Source organism: Chiloscyllium plagiosum, chromosome 3, assembly GCF_004010195.1.
Source record: "Chiloscyllium plagiosum isolate BGI_BamShark_2017 chromosome 3, ASM401019v2, whole genome shotgun sequence".
Taxonomy (NCBI): domain Eukaryota; kingdom Metazoa; phylum Chordata; class Chondrichthyes; order Orectolobiformes; family Hemiscylliidae; genus Chiloscyllium; species Chiloscyllium plagiosum.
The window spans coordinates 110350034-110375156 of record NC_057712.1 but is presented as its reverse complement, the minus strand read 5'-3'; the positions used below and the strand labels follow the sequence as shown (position 1 = coordinate 110375156).

At 41.5% G+C, this 25123-nt stretch overlaps 1 protein-coding gene across 8 annotated transcripts in view; it reads left to right on the top strand.

The window, feature by feature from the left end:
* Positions 1-1285: 1285 nt before the first annotated feature.
* pdss2 (prenyl (decaprenyl) diphosphate synthase, subunit 2) overlaps positions 1286-25123 on the top strand; it is a 178114-nt gene continuing 154276 nt past the window's right edge. For 2 of the 8 annotated variants that reach the window (XM_043687065.1, XM_043687056.1), the window contains exons 1-2: positions 1286-1392; positions 4293-4651. In XM_043687065.1, the coding sequence (XP_043543000.1) occupies positions 4407-4651 (245 nt within the window). In that variant the 5' untranslated portion in view covers positions 1286-1392; positions 4293-4406. The other 6 variants (XM_043687060.1, XM_043687061.1, XM_043687057.1 and 3 more) reach the window with 6 other exon arrangements.

Below are 25123 nucleotides of genomic sequence, written 5' to 3'. Positions count from 1 at the left end.
TTGTAATGAAAGAAGTTGTACTTAGGTACCTTTGTACCTAAGATGGTGCTGTAAGTGAAGACATATAAACTTTTCACAGTGCTCATTGAGTATATGTGACAATAAAGCTCATTCAATTCAATTACATGAAGTTAATTAAGTTGGTGGAAGCCAGCGATTCTGGGGATGCCAGGGGGAGGCCACTGTGCCAACACCCTCTTCTCAGCAATCTCTCCTCAGTCCCTGAGACCTGAGCAGGTGCCAGGGACATTGAAAGGTAGGTTTCAGCTATTGGGACAGGCCGAATAGGTCGGAGATTGTTTTCCCTGGACCGTTGGAGGCTGAGGGTGACCTTATAGAGGTTTATAAAATCATGAAAGGCATGGATTCAATGAATAGCCCAAGGTCTTTTTTCTAGGGTAGGGGAGTCCAAAACCAGAGGGCATAGGTTTAAAGTGAGAGGGGAAAGATTTAAAAATACCCTGAGGGGCAACTTTTTCACGCAGAGAATGGTGCACATATGGAATGATCTGCCAAAAGAAATGGTGGAACAAGCTAAATTACAACATTTAAAAGGCACATTGATGGGTACATGAATGGGAAGGGTTTAGAGGGCTGTGGGCCATAAGCTGGCAAATGGAACTAGATCAGGGAAGGGTCTATTTCTGGGCTGTGCATCTCTATGACTACCTATGACTAGGACTCTATGGTGCAGATACCAAGAATTCTGGTCTCAGGGCTGATATCCGATGTGTGATTCTGGGAATGGTGCCTGGTAAGATGGGGTCGAAATGGGACCTGATAGAGATCACTGGGTAATTAATAGCGAATTTGGTAAGATACAGTGAGATAACTCACAACTCCCAATGAGAACTACACCATCAGACTTAACACATTGTGCACTTCGCCAAAAATGCACAAGATCCAGCCCTCTTTCTATTCCAGGCATGCTGCCAAAACCGCCTGATTATCTCTAGCAGTTTCTGTTCATATTTTAGATTTCCAGCATTGCTTTACAATCACATCCTACCATCTTCACCATGCCTGTGTTATGATGATTTACTTTAAGCATCATGCTCATTTATCTCATCATTTCCAAATGAACTAATCTGTCTTTTTAAGACTTGTCCGGCGCTGGACTTTTAAAAAATGTTGACAAACAAACTTATGGATAAAACAAACTGTAACGAACTGTTAACGAAGGACAGAATCGATTGACAACATTGAACGTCCACGCATGCGCCCAGCAGTCGCACCGCCCCCCCAACCACCGTTTCCATGGTTACGCAGCACCGCAGGTGCATTCCACTTTATGGCGATGTCGTGCCCTCGCCGCTTCGGCGGGGTGTTTCCGTTTGAGGTTTGCGACATGCCGTATGGTGGATTGTGCAAAATGGCGGCGCCCATGAAACGGTGAGTTTGTGTCGGCGGGACGTGTTGCGCAAACAGACCGAGTTTATCATTGACCCGACGGGGATTTGGTATTCGGTCCGAGACGGGGAGGCCGGAGAACGGAAGAGACTGACCTGTGTTTCCGGGTCGAGCGGCGGGAAGCAGACAGGAGGTTTGTTTCTCTTTATGTGCCAGGTCCCTTTCGCAGAGAAACAAACCCTTGTGTCTGTATTTAAACTCCAGGACCGTGGGGAGAGAATCTGCACGGGTCGAGTTTCTGTTTGCTCCAAATAAAACGTGCCTTCCCTTTTCCAGGATCAATTTTCACTTGGAAAAATGCAGACACAATTGATGTATCAATTTGAAAAAGACAATGGTGGGCACCTGCAGTTTGTTCGTTCACGCAAGTTCACCGATTAACTGAAGGGAATTCCTCTGTGTGCAGCCATCCTTCTACTCAGTATCCTGAGTGGTGCAATGATTGCAGCGGATGCAAGCCGGAGAGGGAAATGGGTTAGATCTGGATATTTATACTTGATATTCTGGACAGTGAGGTCCAGGACTGTAGCTTAAAAAAAAGCCTAACTTTTTCATACTCTGTGCTTTGTAATATCGTCCGAAATAATTAAAAAAAGTAGCCGAAGCAAGCAGAAGGCTGGAAGAACACGGTGCAGCAGCATCTGTGGACAGAAAAACACAGTTGATGTTTTGAGTTCTGAGTTTGTGAGCTCAGAACTGAAAGGTGTTGTAAAACAGGTTGTTGTTTTGTATCTATTTACCTATTTTCCAACAGCTTTCAGCTCAAAAATAAGTCATACTGGACTCATGTTGATTCTGTGTCTCTCCACTGATGCCACGAAACCTCCCGAGTTTGTCAAGCTATCTGTTGCAGAATTTCAGCTAATCTTTTAAGAATTTTTGGAGTTTGTCATCTTCTTCATTTTAAATTTCTAAAGTCATGTTGTTCAGGGGGATAGTGGTATAGTATAGTGGTATTATTGCTGGACTGTTGATATAGAGACCCAGACCATGTACTGAGGACTTGGGTTCGAATCACGCCATGGTAGATGGTGGAATTTGCATTAAATAGAAAACTGAATTAAGAATCTAGTGATACCCATTGTCAGGAAAAACCCATCTGGTTCACTAATGTCCCTTAGGGAGGGAAACTGCCATGTCTGGCCTACATGTGAGTCCAGATCCAGAACAATGTGGTTGATTCTTAACTGCCCTCTGGGCAATTAGGGATTGGCAGTCAATGCTGGCACAGCCACTGATGCCTACATCCTATGAATCAATAAAAATCACTTGTAACTACATTCTCACCAACTGAGTGATATTTTTCATAGAATCCCTACAGTGAGGAAGTAGGCCTTTAGGTCCAACAAGTCCTCACCGACCCTCCAGGGGAATAGAAAGGATTGACTAGGATTAAAGATGTGCAACTTGGCGCAGGAAAAGACTCTCCCATTGAGCTGGATGATGAAGATAGGTTCAAAGATGATAGTGTGCCTAACTGCCGGAAGATGGGAGATGTCCTGTTTAAGTGTAGTGCAGAGGCAGCATAGGTGGATTCAGCCATAGTGTTTAGGGCATGGAATTGGTTGATACCAGCTTTCTGGAAGACAGTGAAGAAGAAGGCACCTTAGAGTCAGCTTGGAGTCACCAACTCTGGCCGATCGCCTGACGAACACACGTCGCTCCTTTTGGTTTGAAGAGCACAATTTTAAAAAAAAAACACAGGCTGGCAGCTGGTAAATTAGTGGAAGAAAATGCAGCAAAGCAGTCAAGCTGACTGAGAGAATGAGAAGCTGGGACTGAAAATGAGTTTTAAGATTTGTGGAAATTTCAGATGATCTTTACTTTTGTATAGTTATTTAAAAATAAGTTAACTGAATGCAGTGAGTTTAATCATCATTGCCTTGCTGCTACATTTTTACCTAATTGCGGAATGAAACAAATGTAAGGTCTTAAGACATAGGAACAGAAGTTGTTGAGTCTGCTCTGCCATTCAATGAGATATAGTTGATCTGATAATCCTCACCTCCACTTTTTTGCCTTTTCCCATAACTCTTAATTTCCTCATTAATTTAAAAAATGTGTCTATCTCATCCCTGAATATAGCTCATTGGTTTATTTGGAATTTTTATCAGTGTTTATTTGATGTATCTTCGGAGAAATTGAGGAACTGCATGCGCAAAAGCCATACCTATCCAGGTCAGGGCACAAGAGTAACTAACTGTTGTCACAGCTCATATGCTACACATGAGCTCTATTGGAAGGATTACAAACCTGAAATATAAACTGTTCTTTCTCCTCAGGTACTGCCAGATTTCATGGGCATTTCCAACATTTTGTTTTTATTCCCTATATTTCCCTATGTTCTCCTTTGCAAATAGATAAAATAATGTTAGTTATTTGTATTGAAATCCTTCATCTTTGCAAGAGTTCTAATGTACTTAATTAGCTGTAAAATGTTTCTGAATGTCCTGAGGTCATGAAAAGCACTACATGAATTCAAAATGATCTTGTGACTACTACGGAATTCATTCACTGTTTGCCACTGAATGTGGATAAAATAATGCTGTCCAGAATCAGAGACACTTAGTTTTGACTCCCTGTGTGAAAAAAAACCAAAATGATCAGTTTCATTAAAAAAAATGATTTGGGACAAACATAATTAGTTATTGAATTCTTACAGAAAAATAGAAATTGTTTTAAAATCTCAGCAGAGTCAGGCAGCATTTATGGAGAGAAATCAGTTAACTGTTCTGAACAAGGGTCATGGGATCTGAAACGTTAACTTGGACGCTGCCAGACCTGCTGAGATTTTGCATCAATTTCTGTTTTTGTTTCAGATTTCCGGCACCCACGGTTTTTTTTGGATTTTTTTTACAGAATTTTTATGTTTGTCTTGCCAGGATCAGCCAATGACTTTCTCTGGGTGTACCCCTTCTACTTGCAGCTTGGATTCACAGGGACCATTTCATTTCCTACGTTTTTAAAAAAAGTAAATATCACCAAGCCCCAACGCCATGTTACCGTCTGTGAGGAGAATGATCTGTCCAGCTCTAGTTGGTACTTCTTGCCGGAGTCACATGCTTTACTCCACTGTGTCCCCTTCCTCCTGGGCTAAAGTGGTGTCTGAGGCAGAAAAGATCGTTGGATACCCGACCTCCTTCATGAGTCTCCGCTGTCTGCTCAGTGATGAGCTGAGCAACATTGCCCTTCATGTCAGGAAATTGGTTGGGACAAGGCATCCTTTAATATCCACAGCCAGGTAAGATGTCAAGCTGAATAAAATGCACAATAGAAAAAGAATTTTAAATAGGACTGTGCTGTTGATTTGGTTTCGAGTGCTGCTGTTGTTGGTGTTCTCACATATCTCCAAAGAAATGTTATGATCTGTTTGATTCTGCAAAATTAGCTATTTTTTTCTCCCCCTCCAAGTTTCAAACTACTATTGAAATTGAATTGAATCTGCTACACGCAAAAAGAAGGGGGATAAGTCCGAAAGTTTAAACTAAAGCATATGACTGGCATTGCAGGTGAGCTGGATAATGAACCAGCAGAAAGGGTGGTGGGCTGTGCTTTCAGGATTTGTATTTATGTTTCTGTCAGTTGTGACACCTTGGTAACTCCATGATGGACTCTATTATGGTGTTGTAGAAAAATTAGATGTTTATAGCACAACTGGAGGTCTTTCAACTCATTATGTCTCTTTCTGGTTAAAAGTTAACCACCTGACTTGATCCCCCTTTCTGGCTTTTGCCCATAGCACTTGTATTTTACGACACTTCAAATGCATACCAAGGTTTTCTTGAAATATTTTAAGGGTTTCTGTCTCTACCATCCGCTAAGGCAGTGAGTTTCAGGAACCTCCCTCCCCACCCTGTGGGTAACAATATTTTCTCTCACATTCCACCTAAGCCTCCTATCTCTAACACTATATCTGTGTCCCTTGGTGATGGATCTCTGAACCAGTACAATTCTGTTAGTCTCTCTCATCAACTACACGTAGATGCGTCAATTTAAACGCTTCAAATAGGTCTGCTTCAGACTTTTCTGTTCCAAAGAAAATAACCCTAGCCCATCCAGTCTTTCCGTTTGACTAAAATTCTTCATTGTTGGCACTATCCTTGTAAATCTCCTCTGTACCCTCTCTTTAGTGCAACACCAGTTTCCTGAACTGTGGTCTGCTGTTCTATTGTAATTCTCTGCCCCAGAGTTGTCAAAGCTCAATCTTTCAGCAAGTTCAAGACAGCAATTGATAGACTTCTGGAGACCAATAACATCAAGTGAAACGGAGATAACGCAGGAAAGTGTATTGAGGTAGCTAGCGAGTTTTGAGAAGATTTGTAGCTCAGGTTGAGGTTCTGGATGTAGGTTTGCTCGGTGACCTGGAAGGTTCATTTCCAGACGTTTCGTCACCCTATTAGGTAACATCTTCTCTGGGCCTCCGGCAAAGTACTGTACATGATTCCTGCTTTCTGTTTATATGTTTGGGTTTCTTTGGGTTGGTGATGTCATTTCCTGTGGTGATGTCATTTCCTGCTCTTTTTCTCAGGGGGTGGTGGATGGGGTCTAACTCAATGTGTTTGTTGATGGCATTCCAACTGGAACTCTATGCTTCTAGGAATTCTCGTGTGTGTCTCTGTTTGGCTTGTTCTCAGATGGATGTGTTGTCCCAGTTGAAGTGGTGTCCTTCCTTATCTGTATGTAAGGATAGGTCGATGATCAGTCATATTCTAATTGAATGGTGGGGAAAGCTTGATGGGCAGAATAGTCTGTGCTCCTGAGTTCCTATGTTTTCTTTCTGTTCATGTCCAACCATCTTCAGGAGTCTGTAGATATGCACTCCAAGATTTCCCTCTTCCTTTACACTTCTCAGTATCTTACCATTTGTTGTCACCTCATTCGGTTAACAAACTTTCTATGGTTGATTGCAAAGTAAGCACGTACAAACATGCCATTTAGGAGCAAGAGTATGCTAGTTAGGAGCAAGTGTAGGAATTTGGTCCATCTAGCAGCATCCAAGGAGCAGGAAAATCGACGTTTCGGGACTCATTCCTGATGAAGGGCTCTGGCCTGAAACATCGATTTTCCTGCTCCTTGGATGCTGCCTGACCTACTATACTTTTCTAGCAACATACTCTCAACTCTGATCTCCAGCATCTGCAGACCTCACTGTCTCCTAATTTGGTCCATCTACCCTGCTGCACAATTTAATAAGGTCACTGGAAGGGAGGGCTGTACATAGAACGAGCAAGAGGTTTTCTGTCCATGTTTGACCTGAAGACATGAGACTTCATGGGATCTAGAAGCAATATGGAGGATTCCCGGAGCTGTTGCCTCCCAACTGCATATATCTATGCTGCCACTTCTGCTGGGGAAGGATAAACCCAGAGGTGGTGATGGTGGTTTCTGGGACATTGTCTTTAAGGTATGATTCCATGAGTATAACCATGTCGTGCTTGCTTGACTAATGTTTGAGACAGCTCTTCCAATTTTGACACGAGCCCCCATCTCCCTAAATTGGACATTCTAAATTGACCCAGAGCTGGAGAAATTGTGCCTGACAGAAAATTTAATTCTCTAAATTAAACAGAAGCCAGTAGCTATCAGCTATTGAGAACAGGGGAAACCAAGGTCAAGGAGGCAAGAAAGGTTCAAGACGAACCAGTTACACCAGCCCGAGCGATGTGCATTGAAGAAGCATTGATCAGACTTTCTGGCACGTTGACTTCCAGCCAGTGCCTGAGATTTTGCACTTTGCACCTTCCTGGCATGGCAACAGTGAAGGGAGTTGGCGCAGTGTCATTGGATACTTTGAAGTCTGCTAATTTCTCCACTGGCCAAAGGCCACACAACATTCCGGAAGGTCTGGGGCGAGGATGATAAAAACACACCTGGTAGCTACCCCCTCAGCAAAGACTTACAGCAAGACTCAGGGCAGAAGGCTGTGTGGCAACCCAGGAGGAGCCAGGAGAAGTGCCCCATGACCTGGGAGACTCACCTTCGTGGAAGGGAGCCAGCCTTGTGTCAGAAAGGAAGGAGATTCAAATGACCCAGCTCAATCACGTGGATCATTGCAGGTAATACCCTATCTCAGACAGATAGATCTTGATAAAGGGTAAATATTGTGAAAATTTGAGAAATGCTCACATGGTGTTTTTAATCATAATTTGTTGAACTGCAAATCAAATTCTGTCTCCATTTGCCTCAAAATCACTTGGGTAAAATTTGTAATATGAAAAATTGGTTGTAGTGTTTAAAGCATGTAAGGAGGGCTTTGCAGGGTTGGCAGGATCAATTTTTCTCATTCTCATTTCTGGTGCCTGGATCAATGCCAGGTTGTCTAATCCAGCAGCAGCTGAGGAGAAGATGGTGAGCTGTGTTCTTGAACTACTGCAGTCGTTGGCATTGTTCAGAATTTTGGCCACTGAAATAATGGTGATTTAGTTCCAAATCAGGGAGGTGTGTAGCTCAGAGGGGATCTTGTGGTAGTGATGGTGTCCGCATGTGTCTGCTTTCCTTCTCCTGGATGGCAATTGGTCATAAGTTTGGAAGGTGCTGTCTAAGAAACAGCACGGTGGCTCATGGGTTAGCACTGCTGCCTCACAGCCCCAGGAACCCAGGTTCAATTCCCACCTCGGGCGACTGTCTGTGTGGAGTTTGCACATTCTCCCTGTGTCTGCGTTTCCTCCAGTGGCTCCGGTTTCCTCCCACAGTCCAAAGATGTGCAGGTAAGGTGAATTGGCCATGCTAAATTGCCCATAGTGTTAGGTAAGGGGTAAATGTATGGGTAGGTTGCGCTTCGGCGGGTCGGTGTGGACTTGTTGGGCCGAAGGGCCTGTTTCCACACTGTAATGTAATGTAATCTAATCTAATCTAAACCCCCGGGATGTTGATGTGGAATGAAAGGATGTTGTTCATTTTAAGTTTGGAAAAGGCATTCATAAGAACTCTCAAAAGGTTGGCAAGATATAGCCTCATTGAATTAAGAGTTATATTTTAGCAAGGGCTGAAGAATGGTTCAAGGCATAAAACAACGCAGGAATAAATGGATCCTTTTTTATATTGCAGACTAAACTAATGTGGTGCAACAAGGATTTGAACTGGGTTCTCAGCAGTTTATGATTGATAAACTAGTTTGATGAAGAGACTACGTGTAATGATACTACGCTAGGTAGGAAAAGTAAGCCTTGAGCATACAAAGAACTTCTAAAGGAATATTGACAGTTTATTTGAAAGGACAAGAGCAGATGGTGTATGATATGGGGAAATGTGAAAATATTTAAAGGAATAGGAAGGTATATAGTTTATTTATTAGTGAGGAGTGACTGTTAAAAGGTGTTCAGAGGGATTCATGTGTCCTTTTGCACTAAACATACAACCAGTATGTTTCATTATCCATCCATTTTTGGTGGTGAAATTGGTAGAGCAAGGAGCCCACTTTGCAGTATTCCAATTTAATAAGCTTGTGGCTGTTATTTGATTTGGTGTATAATACTCTAACAGACAATATTTCATGAAGTAATTGCTGAGAGTTTTATTCAGTTCTGAATTTTGATCATAAAACAGCCTGTTACTGCATGTATCAAGACCTGGACAACATTCAGCCACCGATTTAGCAGTGGCAGCGGTGTGTGCAGTCTACAAGTTACAATGCAGCAACATGTCAAGATTCCTTCCGCAATACCTTCAAAACAACAACTTCCACCATGTAGAAGGATCGAGGCTCTAGATGTATGGAAATACCACCAGCAGCAAGTTTCCCTCCAAACCACACCATCCTGACTTGGAACTGCATCATTGTAACTGGACCAAAATCCTAGAGCTGCCATCCTAATGGCACATTGGGTATCCCTACACCCATGGACTACAGTGGTTCAAGAAGGCAACTTGCCACCATTTTCTCTAGGGTAATTAGGAGTGGGCAGTAAATACTGTTCTAGTCCAAAAGCACAAGGGTGATGAAGATGCTCTGTATTTAATATTATTTGAAAGATTTGGTTTTGAAGGATTGAGGAAAAAAGGAATTTAGTTGATGTTTTGTGGATATACCTGGAGTAGTTTCTTTAAAAGAGATCATATCTAAAGTTTATTAAATTTTCTTGTGTACGTTGAGTTTCTTGAAACTCACGTGACTAGGGATAACTTCTTGTTTTCCTGGACCTTGTTGGGACTGTTTTTAAACAGTGACTGGCTTGGAGGGAGTCCTGCCAGAAACAAGCTGAGCTGGAGGAAAGCTTCCTATGGATAAACTTCCCAGCTGATCTTTCATATTTATGTAAAGAAAATCTCCTCCTTCAGTTCAGGATAAAACCTATTTGTTCTTTTGAAAGAGCATCTCAGGATTATATTTATTGAGCAAGCCGTGTCTGCAAAAACTCAAAAGACAACTATGCATGAATAATAATGAGTATGTGTGATAGAACATCAGAGCAACAGACTCCTGAACATCCTATGTTGTATCCATTTGCCTTCAAGAATTACCCATTGGCCAAGGTTTTATTTTTCTGGAAGGCAAATTTCCACAGAGAAATATGTTTTTGTTTCATTGCTTCCTGAAGAGAGTGCGTGTGTGTTTAGGAGATATTTAGAGGGGTAAGCATTTATGCTTCTATGTTGATTGTGTATGTTAAACAATTGCAAATATTTGGTAATAAATGCATCATTATGTTCCGAAAAATCCTGACTAGTCTTTTTGTTGATAGCTAAGGTTTTTTAACTGAGAACAGGAGTTTGATTTTATGCTGTGACCTGTGGAGTAGTGGGACTTCGAGTAAAGGTGTGTTTCTCCAGCCTTGGTTATGACATGCTTTGTATGAATAACTGGAGAAATAAAACCATTGTGAATATATTAGGATACTATTCTGAGCAGGCTGATATAATGCATACTTTCCCATAGTATTACTGTGTACAAGGTTAAGGATGCACAGCATCTATGTTAGAAAGCAGTAACTGATTCTAATACAGCAGCCTGCTACAGTGAGGTTTGTTGAGAATTTCATATCTGTTTCAATTTCCTTTTTGAAAATTTCGTGATCTCCTTTTTGTTACAACTTTTTGAGTTGTTTAAAGTCTGTAATTTGCTTTTGTATAAAGACTCCAGACGGACAAATTGCTGAGCATAAAATGTTTACCTCCCCAGTTGCAAAAATTAGGTATTTTGATTGGTAGCTGTAGATTTGGGCTTTCTTCTTACCGTGATTTTCCTGCTCCTGTCTGGATTGTCTCAGTAGGAGTGGAGTTTTGACTTGTGTAGAGTTCCTGTTGCAGGCAGCTTGCCAGGCTGACAAAGGAGCAGCTACGGCTGATGGTGTCAGGAGAGGTTTGTGTTATCTCTACATCCCGCTGTCGTCTTCCAGGTGCTTTCTGGCTCATCTTCCATCTGATACTTTGCCTGTACCTTAAAGAAATGGTTGGCCTGTGCTTGACTTGTCAAAATTGATTTAATCCCTAATTTTCCGTGGAGCAAAGTAGCGTCCAAGAATGGAATGGTGTAACCAGTTAGAGGTCTGGTGTGGTGTGGTGACATAACTCCCCTTTAGAAATGGGATGTTTTTATGAAGTAATGATAGGGCTGCACAGACTAGAGTGAAACAGTAGCTTGTTTTATGGAAACGTTTCCTTTTATATCTAACTAAATTCTTGCCAGCAGCCTTTTTTTTACAAAAGCAATAAAAGTGGATAACTAGCATAGATTACAGTAATTAAGCATCATCTGTAATACTGGACAAATGTTGCATTTTTAGTAAGTTAATGAACTCTACTGAATTCGGGAAACATGATTGGAACGGCCGTGCTTTTCAACTGAAATAAATTTTTTTCCAGGCTGAGTGCCATTACCACCACAACCTCCATCCTGAAGGGTGGGATAGTCAGTGTTGCCGTCAATGTCAATCCACCTCTCAGTAAAACTCAGTTTTTCCTGCAACAATATCGCAAAGCAGGCAAGCGTGTTGTATTGAAAGACTTGGATGAAAACTGACAAGACACAAAGTAAGTGAATAGTATTGATGGGCTCACTGTTCACACAAGGTGCTTGCAGGCTGAGCATGACGTTTTCAGTTTCTCACCTCCTGTGTTGTCAATATGGCATGTTCTGATTATAGGACCAGGAGTAGGCCACTGAGCCCTTTAAACCTGTGTATCGTCCAATTAGGTTATACCTAACCTACCTCTCAATTCCTATCTAATAGAGATTTCAGCCTTAAACACATTCATTTATCCCAAACTGCTATTGTCCACGACTTTTTGGGGATCTGGGGTCAGATTTCCAGTATCCTTTGGTAGAAAAATGCTTTTTAATTTCACTCTTAAATGGTCTAGCTCTAACTTTCAGATTCTGCTTCCTTGCTGTCAATAATCAGAGAAAACGTTTTTCACATGGAGTCCTGTTATTGTGTTAAAGGCTTTGATTCAATGACACTTCAACCTTCTAAACTCAACAAAATAAAAGAAAATTGATACTGCCTGCTTCAATTTAACGTTTTGAACCAAGGTGCTATGTTCACAAATATACAGCATTTCAAGAAGGCAGTTGACCACTACCTTCTCAAGGTCAGTTTGGGATGAGCAATAAAACCTGGCCCAGCCAGAAACGCTCACATCTTGTGAAAGAAGACATTAAAAAATGAAATCCCATCAGGGCAGTAAACGCTGCCAGTGGTTCAGTGCCCTGAAACTGAATGGAGCATTCCACCTGCACTCTGACCAACATTCATTTCTGAATTCCAACTCAAAATTATCATAAAAGAGCTAAAGAGGAAGTCGGTTTGTGAAGTTGTCAGGGTATCGAGCCTTTGTGACTTTGCCTAGCTCTGTACTGGTTGGTTGGGAAAATGCAAGAATTGAAGGAGCAAATGTTGGAATGCATGGGGGAGGGTTAAGGGCATGGATTGATTTAAGACTGAGGGTAAAAGTTTAAGGGAGTCAATGTCTGTCAGAAGAATAGAATGAGAGGATTAGAAACGTGATAAGTCACATGCTGCCAACTTTTCCATTTGCTCTAGTTTATGGAGGGTAGACCAGCCAGGAAAGCATGACAGTGGTCAAGCCTAGAGTCATTTCTTTGTTTCAGCAGCAGGTGGACTGACCTGGGAGTTGGCTGTGATGTTACAGAGCTGAAAGTTACCTGTTGTTGCAATGAGAAAGACATGGGTTTGGAAATGTACTTCCTGGTGGAATAGCATCCTGAAGTTGTGAACATTCAGTTCACCCTGAGATAATGATTGTGGAAGGTATGGCATTGATTCTCAACACAGATTGTATGTCAGACATCACCTGGAAGGCAATATGACACCAGAGGCAAATAATGACTTGGTGAACCTGGCAATGCGCGATCAGTGTTTGTTAAAACTGGCCTCAACTCTGCAGATCCTCTCACCCAGTTGTAGCAAATCAGTGAGGAAGAAGACAGAATGTAAAATAGATTCATTGTTGACTCCAGAATTGGGGAATGAGAAGAAATATTAATTAGAAATTTGCTGGCTGCTTCTGTGTAGGTTAGACTGGAACAAATCTGAACTGAGCAATGAAGGGCAAAGTCATTAAACAGGACTCCCATTTCTGATTGTGGTCCACTGTCTTGGTGAAAATACGGATGAATAAGCTGTGTGTGAGGGTGAGGAATGAGCTTATTTCTGATCCCTCGCTGGAAAAGGATTTCACCACATGAAGTGTTGAACCTGAGACATGGAAAATGGATGATTTGAGTCAAGTATCAGAAGGCGACCAGGATTACTTCAAGCCTGGCAAGAGTTGAGAAAGCTGACTTCAGGTGAGGATGGAAACCAAGAAGAACTTGGAGGCTATGGTCTCTCACTGGAAGGAGGGAAATCAGCAGCATAGGTGGATGACTCCAGTGGTTGAATGGATGGGCTGTTGAAGTATGAGACTTCATTATTAGGAGAAGGAAAGAAATTGACAAAATAAAATGTACCCAATAAGACATTGAAAAATTGAGAAGTATTTTTTAAAAAATGGGCACTCTAGGCACCCTTTGAAAACCAAGGCATTAGTTTTACTTCAACTCCACTTGAGCATTTGAGAAGTGGCAGAAATATTAATGAATGGTATGTCTGTTTAGGATTTGAGTAAAGTATTATAACACTTGGTTCACATTGCCAAATAATAAGTGTTCACTTTGAACCATTAGCTGGACATGTTCCAATGATGGAAAAGCTGTGAATTTAGAATTGGTGCAGTTATGGCTGTCAGCCTTAAGTATAAAAAGTGCGTCAGGTAATATTTGTTGATGGAGAGCATTTATCTCTTAAGTAATGATGATCTATTACACAGCAATGTTTTTTTTTCCAAACATCAAGACTTTGCTGTTGAGTTGAACTGTCCTTTTTAGTATCAGTTTGAGTAATCAGATCTGTACCACTTTCTGCAAAAGGCAGGAAGCTCTGTTTACTGGAGAACATGGTGAGAACATGGTGTGGCTCATTGAAAATTTATTGCATTCCATTCCCATTCTGTGTACTTGGATCATGTCTGCAAAATGTCTAAAAACAGATGGCTATCAGATTTGCATTAATGGTTAAAATTTCCTAAACCTATACTCCCTCCAATAAACAAATCGGGGGAATCATTATCCTTCTGGAATGTAAAATCTGAAGACCTGTTCTGAAACTTATACGCATGTATTTTCTGTTCGCCAGCCCTGACTCAATTGATGGGTCTTTTACCTGAGTCAGAAGGTTCTGGCTTCAGATTCCAAATAGAATATGAACACAAAATGCAGGGCTCAAATTCTAGTGCAAAAATGAGAAAGTGTGAGAATAGATTAGAATATCCTTTTATTTTTCTGCATTGGAGATACAGTCTTTCAAGTTGACGTTAAACTGAGGTTTTTCTCAATATTAACCCCTCAATCAAAATCAAGAAGTCTGATTACCAGATTGTTATCACATTACTGTTTGTGGGAACTTGCTGTATGCAAACTGGCTACTGAGTCTCCTGGGTTATAGCAGTAACTGCTTGTTAAAAGTACATCAGTGAATTTAAAGCAATTGGAACATCAAATGATGGACAATCTAACTATAAGTCTTTCCTACTTTTTTCCAATTTTTGGACCTTTATTTATCCACTACTGTCTTGCTTCGTTTTGATGGAACTGTTGGCCAAAGTTGTCCATAATTATAGTTTTTGGTTTTGAGTAGTTCATGGTTTCTCCATCAAGACTCTACATGATATTTAACAGCCTGTTTATGAACCAACCACTTGCCACAGAAGATGGACAAGTGATGATGGCACTTGCATACCATGGTTTTAAATTGATTCACTGTTGCTGGTTGTGCTTTAAGGCGTCTGGCTCCCAATCTCGGAGGTTTAGTCCCTTTAACTTCTCTCTATCTCTTTTCCCCCCCTCTTCTTTGATGCTCCTTAAAAGCTACTACTTTGGTTGAAAACATTTGGTTGTCTGCTCTGATGTTTCTGTCTGTGGTTCTAATTTTTATTAATATCATCTGGTTAACCCCTTGGGACATTATTAGTGTGTTTAATAAATGTAGTTAACTATTGACTGAGGGGGTAAATATCATGAAGCCCAGAAAAGGCAATTTGGCTGATGCCAGCATTTTGGTAGAGAGATTCAATTAGTCTCACACCACTATTCTTTTTCCTTGGCCCCTATATTTTTCTTCCCTTTTCAAGTAGGTTACATTTGGGTTGAAATTGTGTGTTTACTCAAGTACCGGGTATTGGAGTACAGTGAAAAGTGTACAATGTCCTCATTACCGGCCCCATTACCAAGCTACCTAAGTACAAAAAAAAGAAAATAAGTTAAAACATTTAATACTACAATGTTTTCTATAAAGTAGAAAATTAAAGAAATAAAGTTAAAAGTTAAGCATTGCATCCCAATGTGTGTCCAAGTATTTGCGTCATTTCTCCACGGAACACAGAAGCTTTTAACCTCCGTGTTGCTGGACAAATCTGCGCCAGGCTGCCTTAATTTATTAAACTGGTAACCTTGCTTTAAACAGACTGTACTCTAAGTGATTCTTTTGACCGATCTCTAACCAAGTGACCCCTTTGCAGGGGTCTAGATCTCTAAGTACCTTCTTAATATTATAGATTGATAGAATGACTACTAATGCCAATGAAAATGGCATTGCAATATTGGATACACCATTAATAAGTACTTTTCTTGGTGTTTTGGTAAACGCAAAGTATAACTTTACCCTGATCCATAAATATGATCACATACCTCAGATGTGTGCAATTTGTGTAAAATAAGCGAGAAGCTGAAAACGTGCAGTGAACTTGATTTGATCACGTGGACGTCCATGTGTTGTTGGTTATAATACTAGTAATTTTGTTAGCTAGTTGATAAAGAGATGCAAATTAAATATCTTTTGTCTTTCTGAGGGGGTTCTACTGATCTGTTTTTTAAAATCTACACAAAATCCCCTTTCCATGTTCAGTTTTCTGACACTGGATTGAATTTTCATTGGCAAATACTTTCTCCAGCTTGATTACATGCTGCAGTGTTTACTACAGTAATCTGGAGGAATCTATACCTCAGCATTTTACAAATTAATTAAAAGATTTTTGTATCATTAATATCATCTCAGCACATAATTTGGCTAATAATTTTCAAATAATTCTTTTCTTGTAATGTTTGGAGTATTTAGCTTGACAAGTATTTTTGTTCAAAGCAATGGAAAAGAGTTGTTTGCACTGGGAATAGTCTGCACATAAATGATTCACCCCCTGGAGTCTCTGTAAAGTGTATAGTTAGGAAGTAAAAAACTACAAAAAGTACCTGCTGCGGCCAAACCTAAATAATTGCAGTGATAAACTCTTATTAGTCAGTCTTTTGTTCACCCATCAGCCTTAATTATCGAACACAGTAAGATTTGTGTGCTGTTTTCTGTATGAGTGAGCTGTTTATCCAACAGACTTTGTATGTCTGTCGTGGTGGGTATTGCCAACAAAAGTCATATTCTGTAATAACAAATTTGTTCTATGACTTATGACACAGTTTTATATTTCCAATCCCTCTAAGTGGTCTCCACCCATGTCATATTTCATATGGAACTCTGCATTAAAAACAAATGTTGTAACGGTTATTTTCATTTGGTGCAAACTGTTCGGCAATATTTTTGTTTCAAGGGTGTGCGAATAGCCATGTCATTTAAACAGTTCCCCAACGTGTAACCACCTTGCTGTTCAAAAGCAGTTGGGGCTGTTAATTCATCTGAGATTGAAATCTCATCACCTCAGTCACTTTAAAATGGAATCTGTATGGCAACATGCTGTGCAGCAAAGTGGTTAGACACCAAAGTGGTTAGACGCTCGGGGTAAATGAGACAAAAAAGAACAAACTGAATATGTGGAGAAGATTGCATCTGGGAGCTCAAGAAACATACAGTAGTGACCTACTGCTGGCATCTTAGTGAGCTGCTTCTATTTGTAAGCTAATACAGGGGAGTGCCCTCAGTCAGTTAAGAAGAAAAGTATCCACACAGTGAACATCTATTCAGCATTGCATGGAATATGGTGCAGGGCAAGGCCAAAAGATAGAGGGCCATTTATTGAAAAATTAGTTTTGTGCTGTTCTGAGAAATAGGATTTGAACCTGTTGTACCCATTGTTAGCATCCTCCAATTCTCAAGTCAATCAAGATGTCTGATATCCAAGACAGCAGCAAACACAAATGGAAAGCATCCAGATGAGATGTTAAACCGAGGTGTTGCCTATACTCAGGTGATTGTATAAACTCTTGAGATATAGCTTAGAAGAGCTAGGTAGTTATCTCTGGTCTTCTAATCATAATTTACTCCTGCAGCTTCACAAAAATAGGTTCTATTCATTACTTGTTGCTGTTTGTGGAATATTGCTCTAGACACATTGCATCTGAACAAGGAGCAGGAGAAGGCACTCAGCCTCTCAAAACATTTGCTTACATAATGGCTGATTTGGTTATGCCACATTCCCCCCCACCCCACGATAAATCTTTTGCCATTTTGCTTACCAAGAACTTATCCACGGCTGCCTTAAAAATATTCAAAGATTCTGCTTCCACCATCTTTTCAGTAAGAGTACTGTTATGTAATGTACTGTACTGGCGTAGCTTGGCTGGTGAATGCCAAGTTCTGGAGCACACGTCCTCAGTGATATAGACAGAATGTTGTCAGGGCCCATAGCCTTTGCAGTATCCAGTGCCTCCAACCATTTCTTGATATCATATGAGTGAATCGGATGGGGATGCTAGCAGCCTGGAGCTGGGGCGCCGGTGGCCCAGTGCAGGGTGTGGCGGTAGCCAGCTGTCAGACTATATGGAGGCCCCTGCGCTGGTCTGCTTTGGAGAGAGACTAATTTTTTAAAAAAATTCCTTTTTGTTTTTCTGGCCTATGGTCATATGTGTATAGCTGTTGTGTAATATTTTTCTTCATTTCTCTATTCTGTAACTAAGGATTGTACTTGGGTAGAATTGCACCTAAGATGGTGCTGTAAATGGCTTTTTGCTGTACTCATTTGTGTACATGTGACACTAAAGCTTTTTCGTTCATTCGAATTGGCTGAAGGCTGACACCTGTGATGCTGGAGACCTCGGGAGGAGGCTGAAATGGATCAATCACTTGGTACTACTGGCTGAAATATATTGCAAAAGTTTCTGCATTATCTTTTGCAATGATCGATTTGACTTTCCCATCATTGAGGATGGAGATATTTATGGAGTCTTCCCAAGGAAATTGTTAATTGTCTACCACCATCCATGACTGGATGTGGCAGCACTGCAGAGTTAAATCTGATCCATTGGTTATGAGTTAATATAAACATAGATCAAACTATCCTCATGATGTCATCATTGTACCATGGCATGAAGCCCTCAGACTCTATCTCAGTGAGCTTTCATGACATGCAGAAGGACATGTGCAATGTTACATCTGAATTGCTTAGCTTGAGCTCATACATGAGAGTTAGTGATTGCACTGCACACATGTGAATACAGGAAACTGTAATACGGGGTCACCACATCATGTCAGTGTGAGAGGAGTGAATGTTTGAGGTGGTGGAGATAATCTTGCACTGTAGCAGCAATGTCAATCAATCTCTGGAATATTTTGTGGTTCTGCCTTTTTCTACCTTGGGGATAATCTGAATGGAATGAACTAAATATCACCCAATGCCATCCTTGAAAAGGAGCAAATAGGTGACCAATGGTGGCCAGGGTTGGAGCGGGGGTGGGAGAGGTGGAGGCGGGAGTGCACTTTTATTTATTTTGACATTTTAACAAAAATGACAGCATGATCTGATCCAGTGGTAGAGCAATGATCTGAAAGGACCAATACCAACAGCCCTGTGTAGGAATATCTGTTCCTCCACATCACACAGAGATGTCATGCTGCAAAGATTTCAAGGATTTCATAAGACCCTTTCCAAGACTCATGATCTCCGAGGAAAAAATGTGACCTCATCTCTGTTTTAAATGGGCAACCCCTGATTTTGAAACAATGGCCCCATGTTTGTAGATTCCTCAGTCAAAGGAAACAGCATTTCCATCTGTGCTCTGACAGGACTTCTCAGGATCTTGTATGTTTCAATCCAGTCATTTCTGCCTGTACTGCATGCAAAACAAAACTTTTCACTGTACATGTTGTGGAGGTGGCGGTATTGGACTGGGGTGGAGAAGGTCAGAAGTCACATGACACCAGGTTATAGTCCAACATGTTTATTCGAAATCACTTCATCTGACGAAGGGGCAGTGCTTCGAAAGCTTGTGATTTTAAATAAATCTGTTGGACTATAACCTGGTGCTGTGTGACTTCTGACCTTAGGTGGATTTGACAACAATAAATCGCATCAAATCACATCACATCACATCAAATCAAATCCAAAGAGTGAATGCAAGTTGAGCCTGTCAAACTTTGCCTCATAAACATCCAGTCCTCTACAACTCTATCCGCCATGGCGAAGGCCTCTTAGCCCTCTGTTTCTTCCTCTCCCGGCGTCCCTACCAGTACCCTTCCACTGACACACTCATTTGTTTGGCTGAACTGGCCCTCACCCTCAATAATTTCTCCTTTGAATCCTTCCACTTCCTTCAGATGAAATGGGTAGCCATGGGTACCTGCATGGGCCTGAGCTACGCCTGTCTCTTTGTCAGTTAGGTGGAACAGTCCATCTCCCACAATTACACAGGCACCATTTCCCACCTTTTCCTCCGCTACATTGATGACTGTGTTGGCACAACCTCGTGCTCCCATGAGGAGGTTGAACAGTTCATCAACTTGACCGACACATTCCACCCCATCGCAGACACTACCCTTCCCTTCCTGGACCTCTTCATCTTCATCTCCATCTCCATCAATGGTGACTGACTCAACACGGACATCTTCTACAAACCCACCGATTCTCACAGCTACCTGGACTACACCTCCTCCCACCTTGCCTCTTGTAAAAACGCTATCACTTATTTCCAATTCCTCTGCCTCCAATGCATCTGCTCCCAGGGTGACCAGTTCCACCACATAACACACCAGATACAGTCATCAATATAGCAGAGGAAAAGGTGGAGAATTGCAGAAAGACCGCAATTTCTCCTCCCATGCGGTCGATGATGCACTCCAGCGCATTTTATCCACTTCCTGCACTTCTGCCTTTGAACTCCACCCCTCCAACCACAACAAGGACAGAGCCCCTCCCGGTCTTCACCTTCCATCCTACCAACCTCTGTACACATAGCATCATCCTCTGCCATTTCCGCCACCTACAAATGGACCCCACCACCAGAGATATATTTCCCTACCCACCCCTAACTGCTTTCTGTAAAGATCATTCCCTCCATGACTCCCTGGTCAGGTCATTGCCCCCGCCAACCCACCCTCCCCTCCCGGTATCTTCTCCTGCCACTGCAGGAATTGCAAAACTTGCGCACATACCTCCCCCCTCACCTTCCTCCAAGGCCCAAAGGAGCCTTCTACATCCATCAGAGTTTTACCTGCCCTTCCACATGTCATTTACTGTATCCGTTGTAGAACATCTCCGGGACACCCGCACCAAGCAACCCCACCATCCCGTGGCCAAACATTGCAACTCCCTCTCCCACTCTGCCAAGGACATGCAGGTGCTGGGCCACCTTCATCGCCACCTGATGCATGGAGGAAGAACCTCTTCGCCTCAGGACCCTCCGATGACATGGCATCAATGTGGACCTACTGGTTTCCTCATTTCCCCTCCCCACCTTATCCCAGTTCCAACCTTCCAACTTGGCACCACCCTCGTGACCTGTCCTATCTGTCCATCTTTCTTCCCACCTATCCGCTCCAACCTATCACCATTACCGTTATCTCCATCTGCCTATTGCACATTCGACTACCTTCTCCCTCCAGCCCCACCCCTCTCCCATTTATCTCACCATCCCTCGGCTCACAAGCCTTGTTCCTGATGAACGGCTCTTGCCCAAAACGTCAATTCTCCTGCTCCTTGGATGCTGCCTGACCGGCTGTGCTTTTCCAGCACCACACTCTCAACTCTAAACTCCATCTCTGCCGTTCCTCTGCCACTGATCCAGTAGAATAAGATCCCTTTGTACCTGGGGAATGGGAGAGGTAACAAATGACAATAGGCTATTCATGTTCTGAAATTGTTAAACTCATGTTGAGTCTTGAAGTCTATAAAATGCTGAGGTGGAAGGGCAAAGTGTTGTTCCTCCTGCTTGTATTGAGCCTTGCGAGAGGACTACAGTCTGCCTTAGACACATGCTGACATAGGGCCTTAGACACATGCTGACGTGTGTAAGTGACAGATGACTGGAAGCTTGGTGAGATTTTTGCCAGAAACCATAGGTATTCTGAAAAGCGGTCACCCCGTATGTGATACACCTCCCCAGTGTACAGGAGGCCACATGTGAGCAGCAAATACAGTAGACTAGATTGAATATTTAATTAAGGTAAATGTGAGGTCCTGCATTTTGATAAGACAAATCAGGGCAGGACTTGTATACTTAATGGTAAGGTCCCGGTGGTGTTGCCGAACAAAGAGACTTTGGAATGCAGGTTCATAGTACCTTGAAGGTGGAGTCACAGTAGACAGGATAGTGAAGAAGGCATTTGGTATACTTTCCTTTATTGGTCAGCGCATTGAGTTATAGGAATTGGGTGGTCACGTTGTGATTGTACATGATGTTGATTGGGCCACTTCTGGGGTACTGCATTCAATTCTGGTCTCCTTGCTACAGAAGGATATTCTGAAACTTGAAAGGGTTCAAAAAAAGATTTACAAGGATGTTGCCAGGTTTGGAGGGATTGAGTTACTGGGAGAGACTGAATAGACTGGATCTCTTTTTCCTGGAGTGTCAGAAGCTGAGGGGTGACCTTATAGAGATTTATAAAATCGTGAGGGGCATGGATAGGATAAATAGACAAGGTCTTTTCCCTGGAGTGGGGGAGTCCAAAACTAGGGGGCATAGATTTAAGGTGAGAGGGGAAAGATATAAAAGAGACCTATGGGCAACTTTTTCACACAAAAGGTAGTGCGTGTATGGAATGAGCTGCCAGAGGAAGTGTTGGAGGCTGGTACAATTACAACATTTAAGAGGCATCTGGATGGGACTATGAATAGGAAGGGTTTAGAGAGATATGGACCAAATGCTGGGAAATGGGACAAGATTTATTTAGGATATCTGGTTGGCATGGAGGAAAGGTCAGTTTCCGTGTTGTACAGCTCTATTACTCTAAGTGCAGGTAAATCGCTGCTTCAACTGGAAGGAGTGTATGGGGCCTTCAGTAGTGAGGAGGGAAAAGGGCAAGTATTGCACCTATTGCATTTGCATGTTAGTTCTCTGCTGTACCTCTCCCTCCTTTGTTCAATGACACTGCCAAATTTCCCACTTTCTAAACTCCTTGCTTATGTACCAGAATGTAAGGAATTTTAGAAAATCACTTTGCAATGTATCCATGTCCTAGGTGCCCATCTCATTTCGACGTCTGTGATCTACATCATTAGGTCTAGAGGATTTGTTAGCTTTTGTTCCCGTTAATTCTTAGAATACTTTTTCCTGTAATTACTTATTTTATTGAATTTGTTATAGGAACTGTTGTGGGTTTGTTATTCAGTGCAATAGGAAAGACCGAGGGGAGGAGGGGAAACTGAAGCTTCCAGAGTTCAGGAGTTCCTGCCTTTCTGCTTGTGTTCAGTAGTTTGCACATTTGAGCTCAGGAACTGTTTGGCAGCAGATCCCCCAATCCTGTCAACAGCTTAGTCTTAAAGAAAAATATTTCAATAAGATTGACAGAAGGAGATAAGTGAAACAAAGAATAAACTATTTCGAATGGGTGATGTTGGGCAACCACCTATTTACTATCTCCATTTTAGTGTTCTAATAAGTATTTAGAACTGTACAATGTTTATTTTTCTTGAGGATTGATTTTTATCCCTTGGCAGAACTTCATAAATTTTACGAGCCTGAACAAAATTCTGAAACGGTTTATGCTTGTGGAGAGCAGCAAGAGTGTCCAAAGGTTTTGGAAATTTTGCTGTAGTTCTGGATGTGAAACTACCTTTGGGCTAGTTTGTTAAAAATGAGCAAGTTATAATAGTGTGTGGTTCGTAAGGCATTTGAAAATATTAGTTCAGTTTGTTCCTCCATTGGTATTAACGTGGAGGTTTTGCATTACTCACCAGTATGATGCTGGGTGAACAGTAATATGGAAAAACCTGTGGCAACTGAATTGTGTCTTGCTAATCATGCAAGGTGAATAGGGAAAAATATCCAAGCTTGTCACAGTACAATTTTATTTGGCTGAAGTACATGTAAGAATAAGCTTTGAGATTATTTTGATTTTGATACAGTCAAGAAGTTTGCAATGGTTTCCGGAAACATGAGCTCAACTACAACCTCAATCATTTTGGAGCTCCTCAATCCTGATGTGTAGCCACATGTAGAGTCATACAGCGCAGAAACAGACCCTTCGGTCCAACTTGTCCATACCAAGTTTCCCAAACAAGACTAATCCCACTTGCCTGCATTTGGCCCATATCCCCCCAGATTATTTCATCTGTCTTGTGTGTGGCCTGACAACTTCTGTCCTTTTAGCTTCCAGATTTAGTATAATATGTTTTTAATTGGCTGCTAGCAGGAGTTAGCAACCATTTAAGGGGTATCTATCCCCTTTCTGAAAGATGCAACTGTTACTTAGCCTCTTCCTGCTCATTGATCTTTCAATCAGAACCTGAACTGGGTGGGTTGCGCTGCGGCGGGTCGGTGTGGACTCGTTGGGCCGAAGGGCCTGTTTCCACGCTGTAAGTAATCTAATCTAAAAAAAAACTGAACTGTGTTCATCCATATTCTGTAACAGAGCCTATTATCGCAGACTCAGAGATACATTACAGAAAGAAATCCTATTCCCTATAAGAATCTATCATGCTTATCTTATATTTCCACCTTTGTTTGTAATTCTGTTACAAACATCCCCAAGTATCTCAAAAACTCAGTTTCCTAAAGTGTGATAAATCTCTTGAAAAATGTTCGAAGTGCATAACTATGAGGAGAAAGTTGAATATACAGTCCCCCATGTCTCGAATGGAAGCATTTCATTTATTTTAAATCTACTTCAGAATATGACCATAATTCAGATATGTGTGGTTAATGGTTAAAACTCTTCCGGAGTAATACATTCCAGGAGGAGTTCAGTCTGACCATGGTCTTTATATAAACTAATTTCTTGCAAGGGATGTGGGTACTATATTATGTTAAACTGTACTTATAATATTAACAACTTAAAAATGTGTTGCTGGAAAAGCACAGCAGGTCAGGCAGCATCCAAGGAGAAAGAGGATCGACGTTTCGGGCATAAGCCCTTCTTCAGGAATGAGGAGCCCTCTCCGGCCTATCACCCTCACCTTAACCTCCTTCCACCTATCGCATTCCCAACGCCCCTCCCCCAAGTCCCTCCTCCCTACCTTTTATCTTAGCCTGCTTGGCACACCCTCCTCATTCCTGAAGAAGGACTTATGTCCGAAACGTCGATTCTCCTTCTCCTTGGATGCTGCCTGACCTGCTGTGCTTTTCCAGCAACACATTTTTAAGCTCTGATCTCCAGCATCTGCAGTCCTCACTTTCTCCTTATAATATTAACACTGAAGATGCTGCAGAAACCTGCAATTGGATAGATAAATTAAAGCAGCTATCTCTTGAAATTTGGAGCATAATTGTACAGAAGAACTGATGTCTCAGAAATGAACATGTCTCTTTTCCACCCTTTGCAGCACTATCAAGTTTCACTTTGACTCAATGACAAGGGACTATGTCTGCCTATTCAAGCTTTGATAAAATTTGGAAATATTGTGCAAATCTGAATGATATAGTGGTAATTAGTTTCTGTTTTTGAAAGTCTTGTTGCATTTAATTATCTTGAACACTTTTCATGGGAACCCACAGATCCCCAGTTCTGTTGTACCTGCTGTATTGAAGGTAAATAGTTGTTTTATAGTAAATGTGGAGATACTAGCAGGAAGTGCGTGTTACATGTAAAACTTCAAATATAGGTGGACATATTCCATTACCAAAGATGATGGTGTTATCCATGGGAAGTTATGGAATGCGATGTTTGATAAAATGGAATAAAGTAGAATGTAAGTGATATGGTTGAAAGGCATAGATGCATTGAAATGTTGGCTTTCCAAAATTTTGTTTTTGGTCAGTTAGTTCTAAAAAAAGTTTTTTGCAATGTTAGTTAACGGGAAGGCACGACATAATGTCCTTTTAATCTAATTAGGATCATTACAT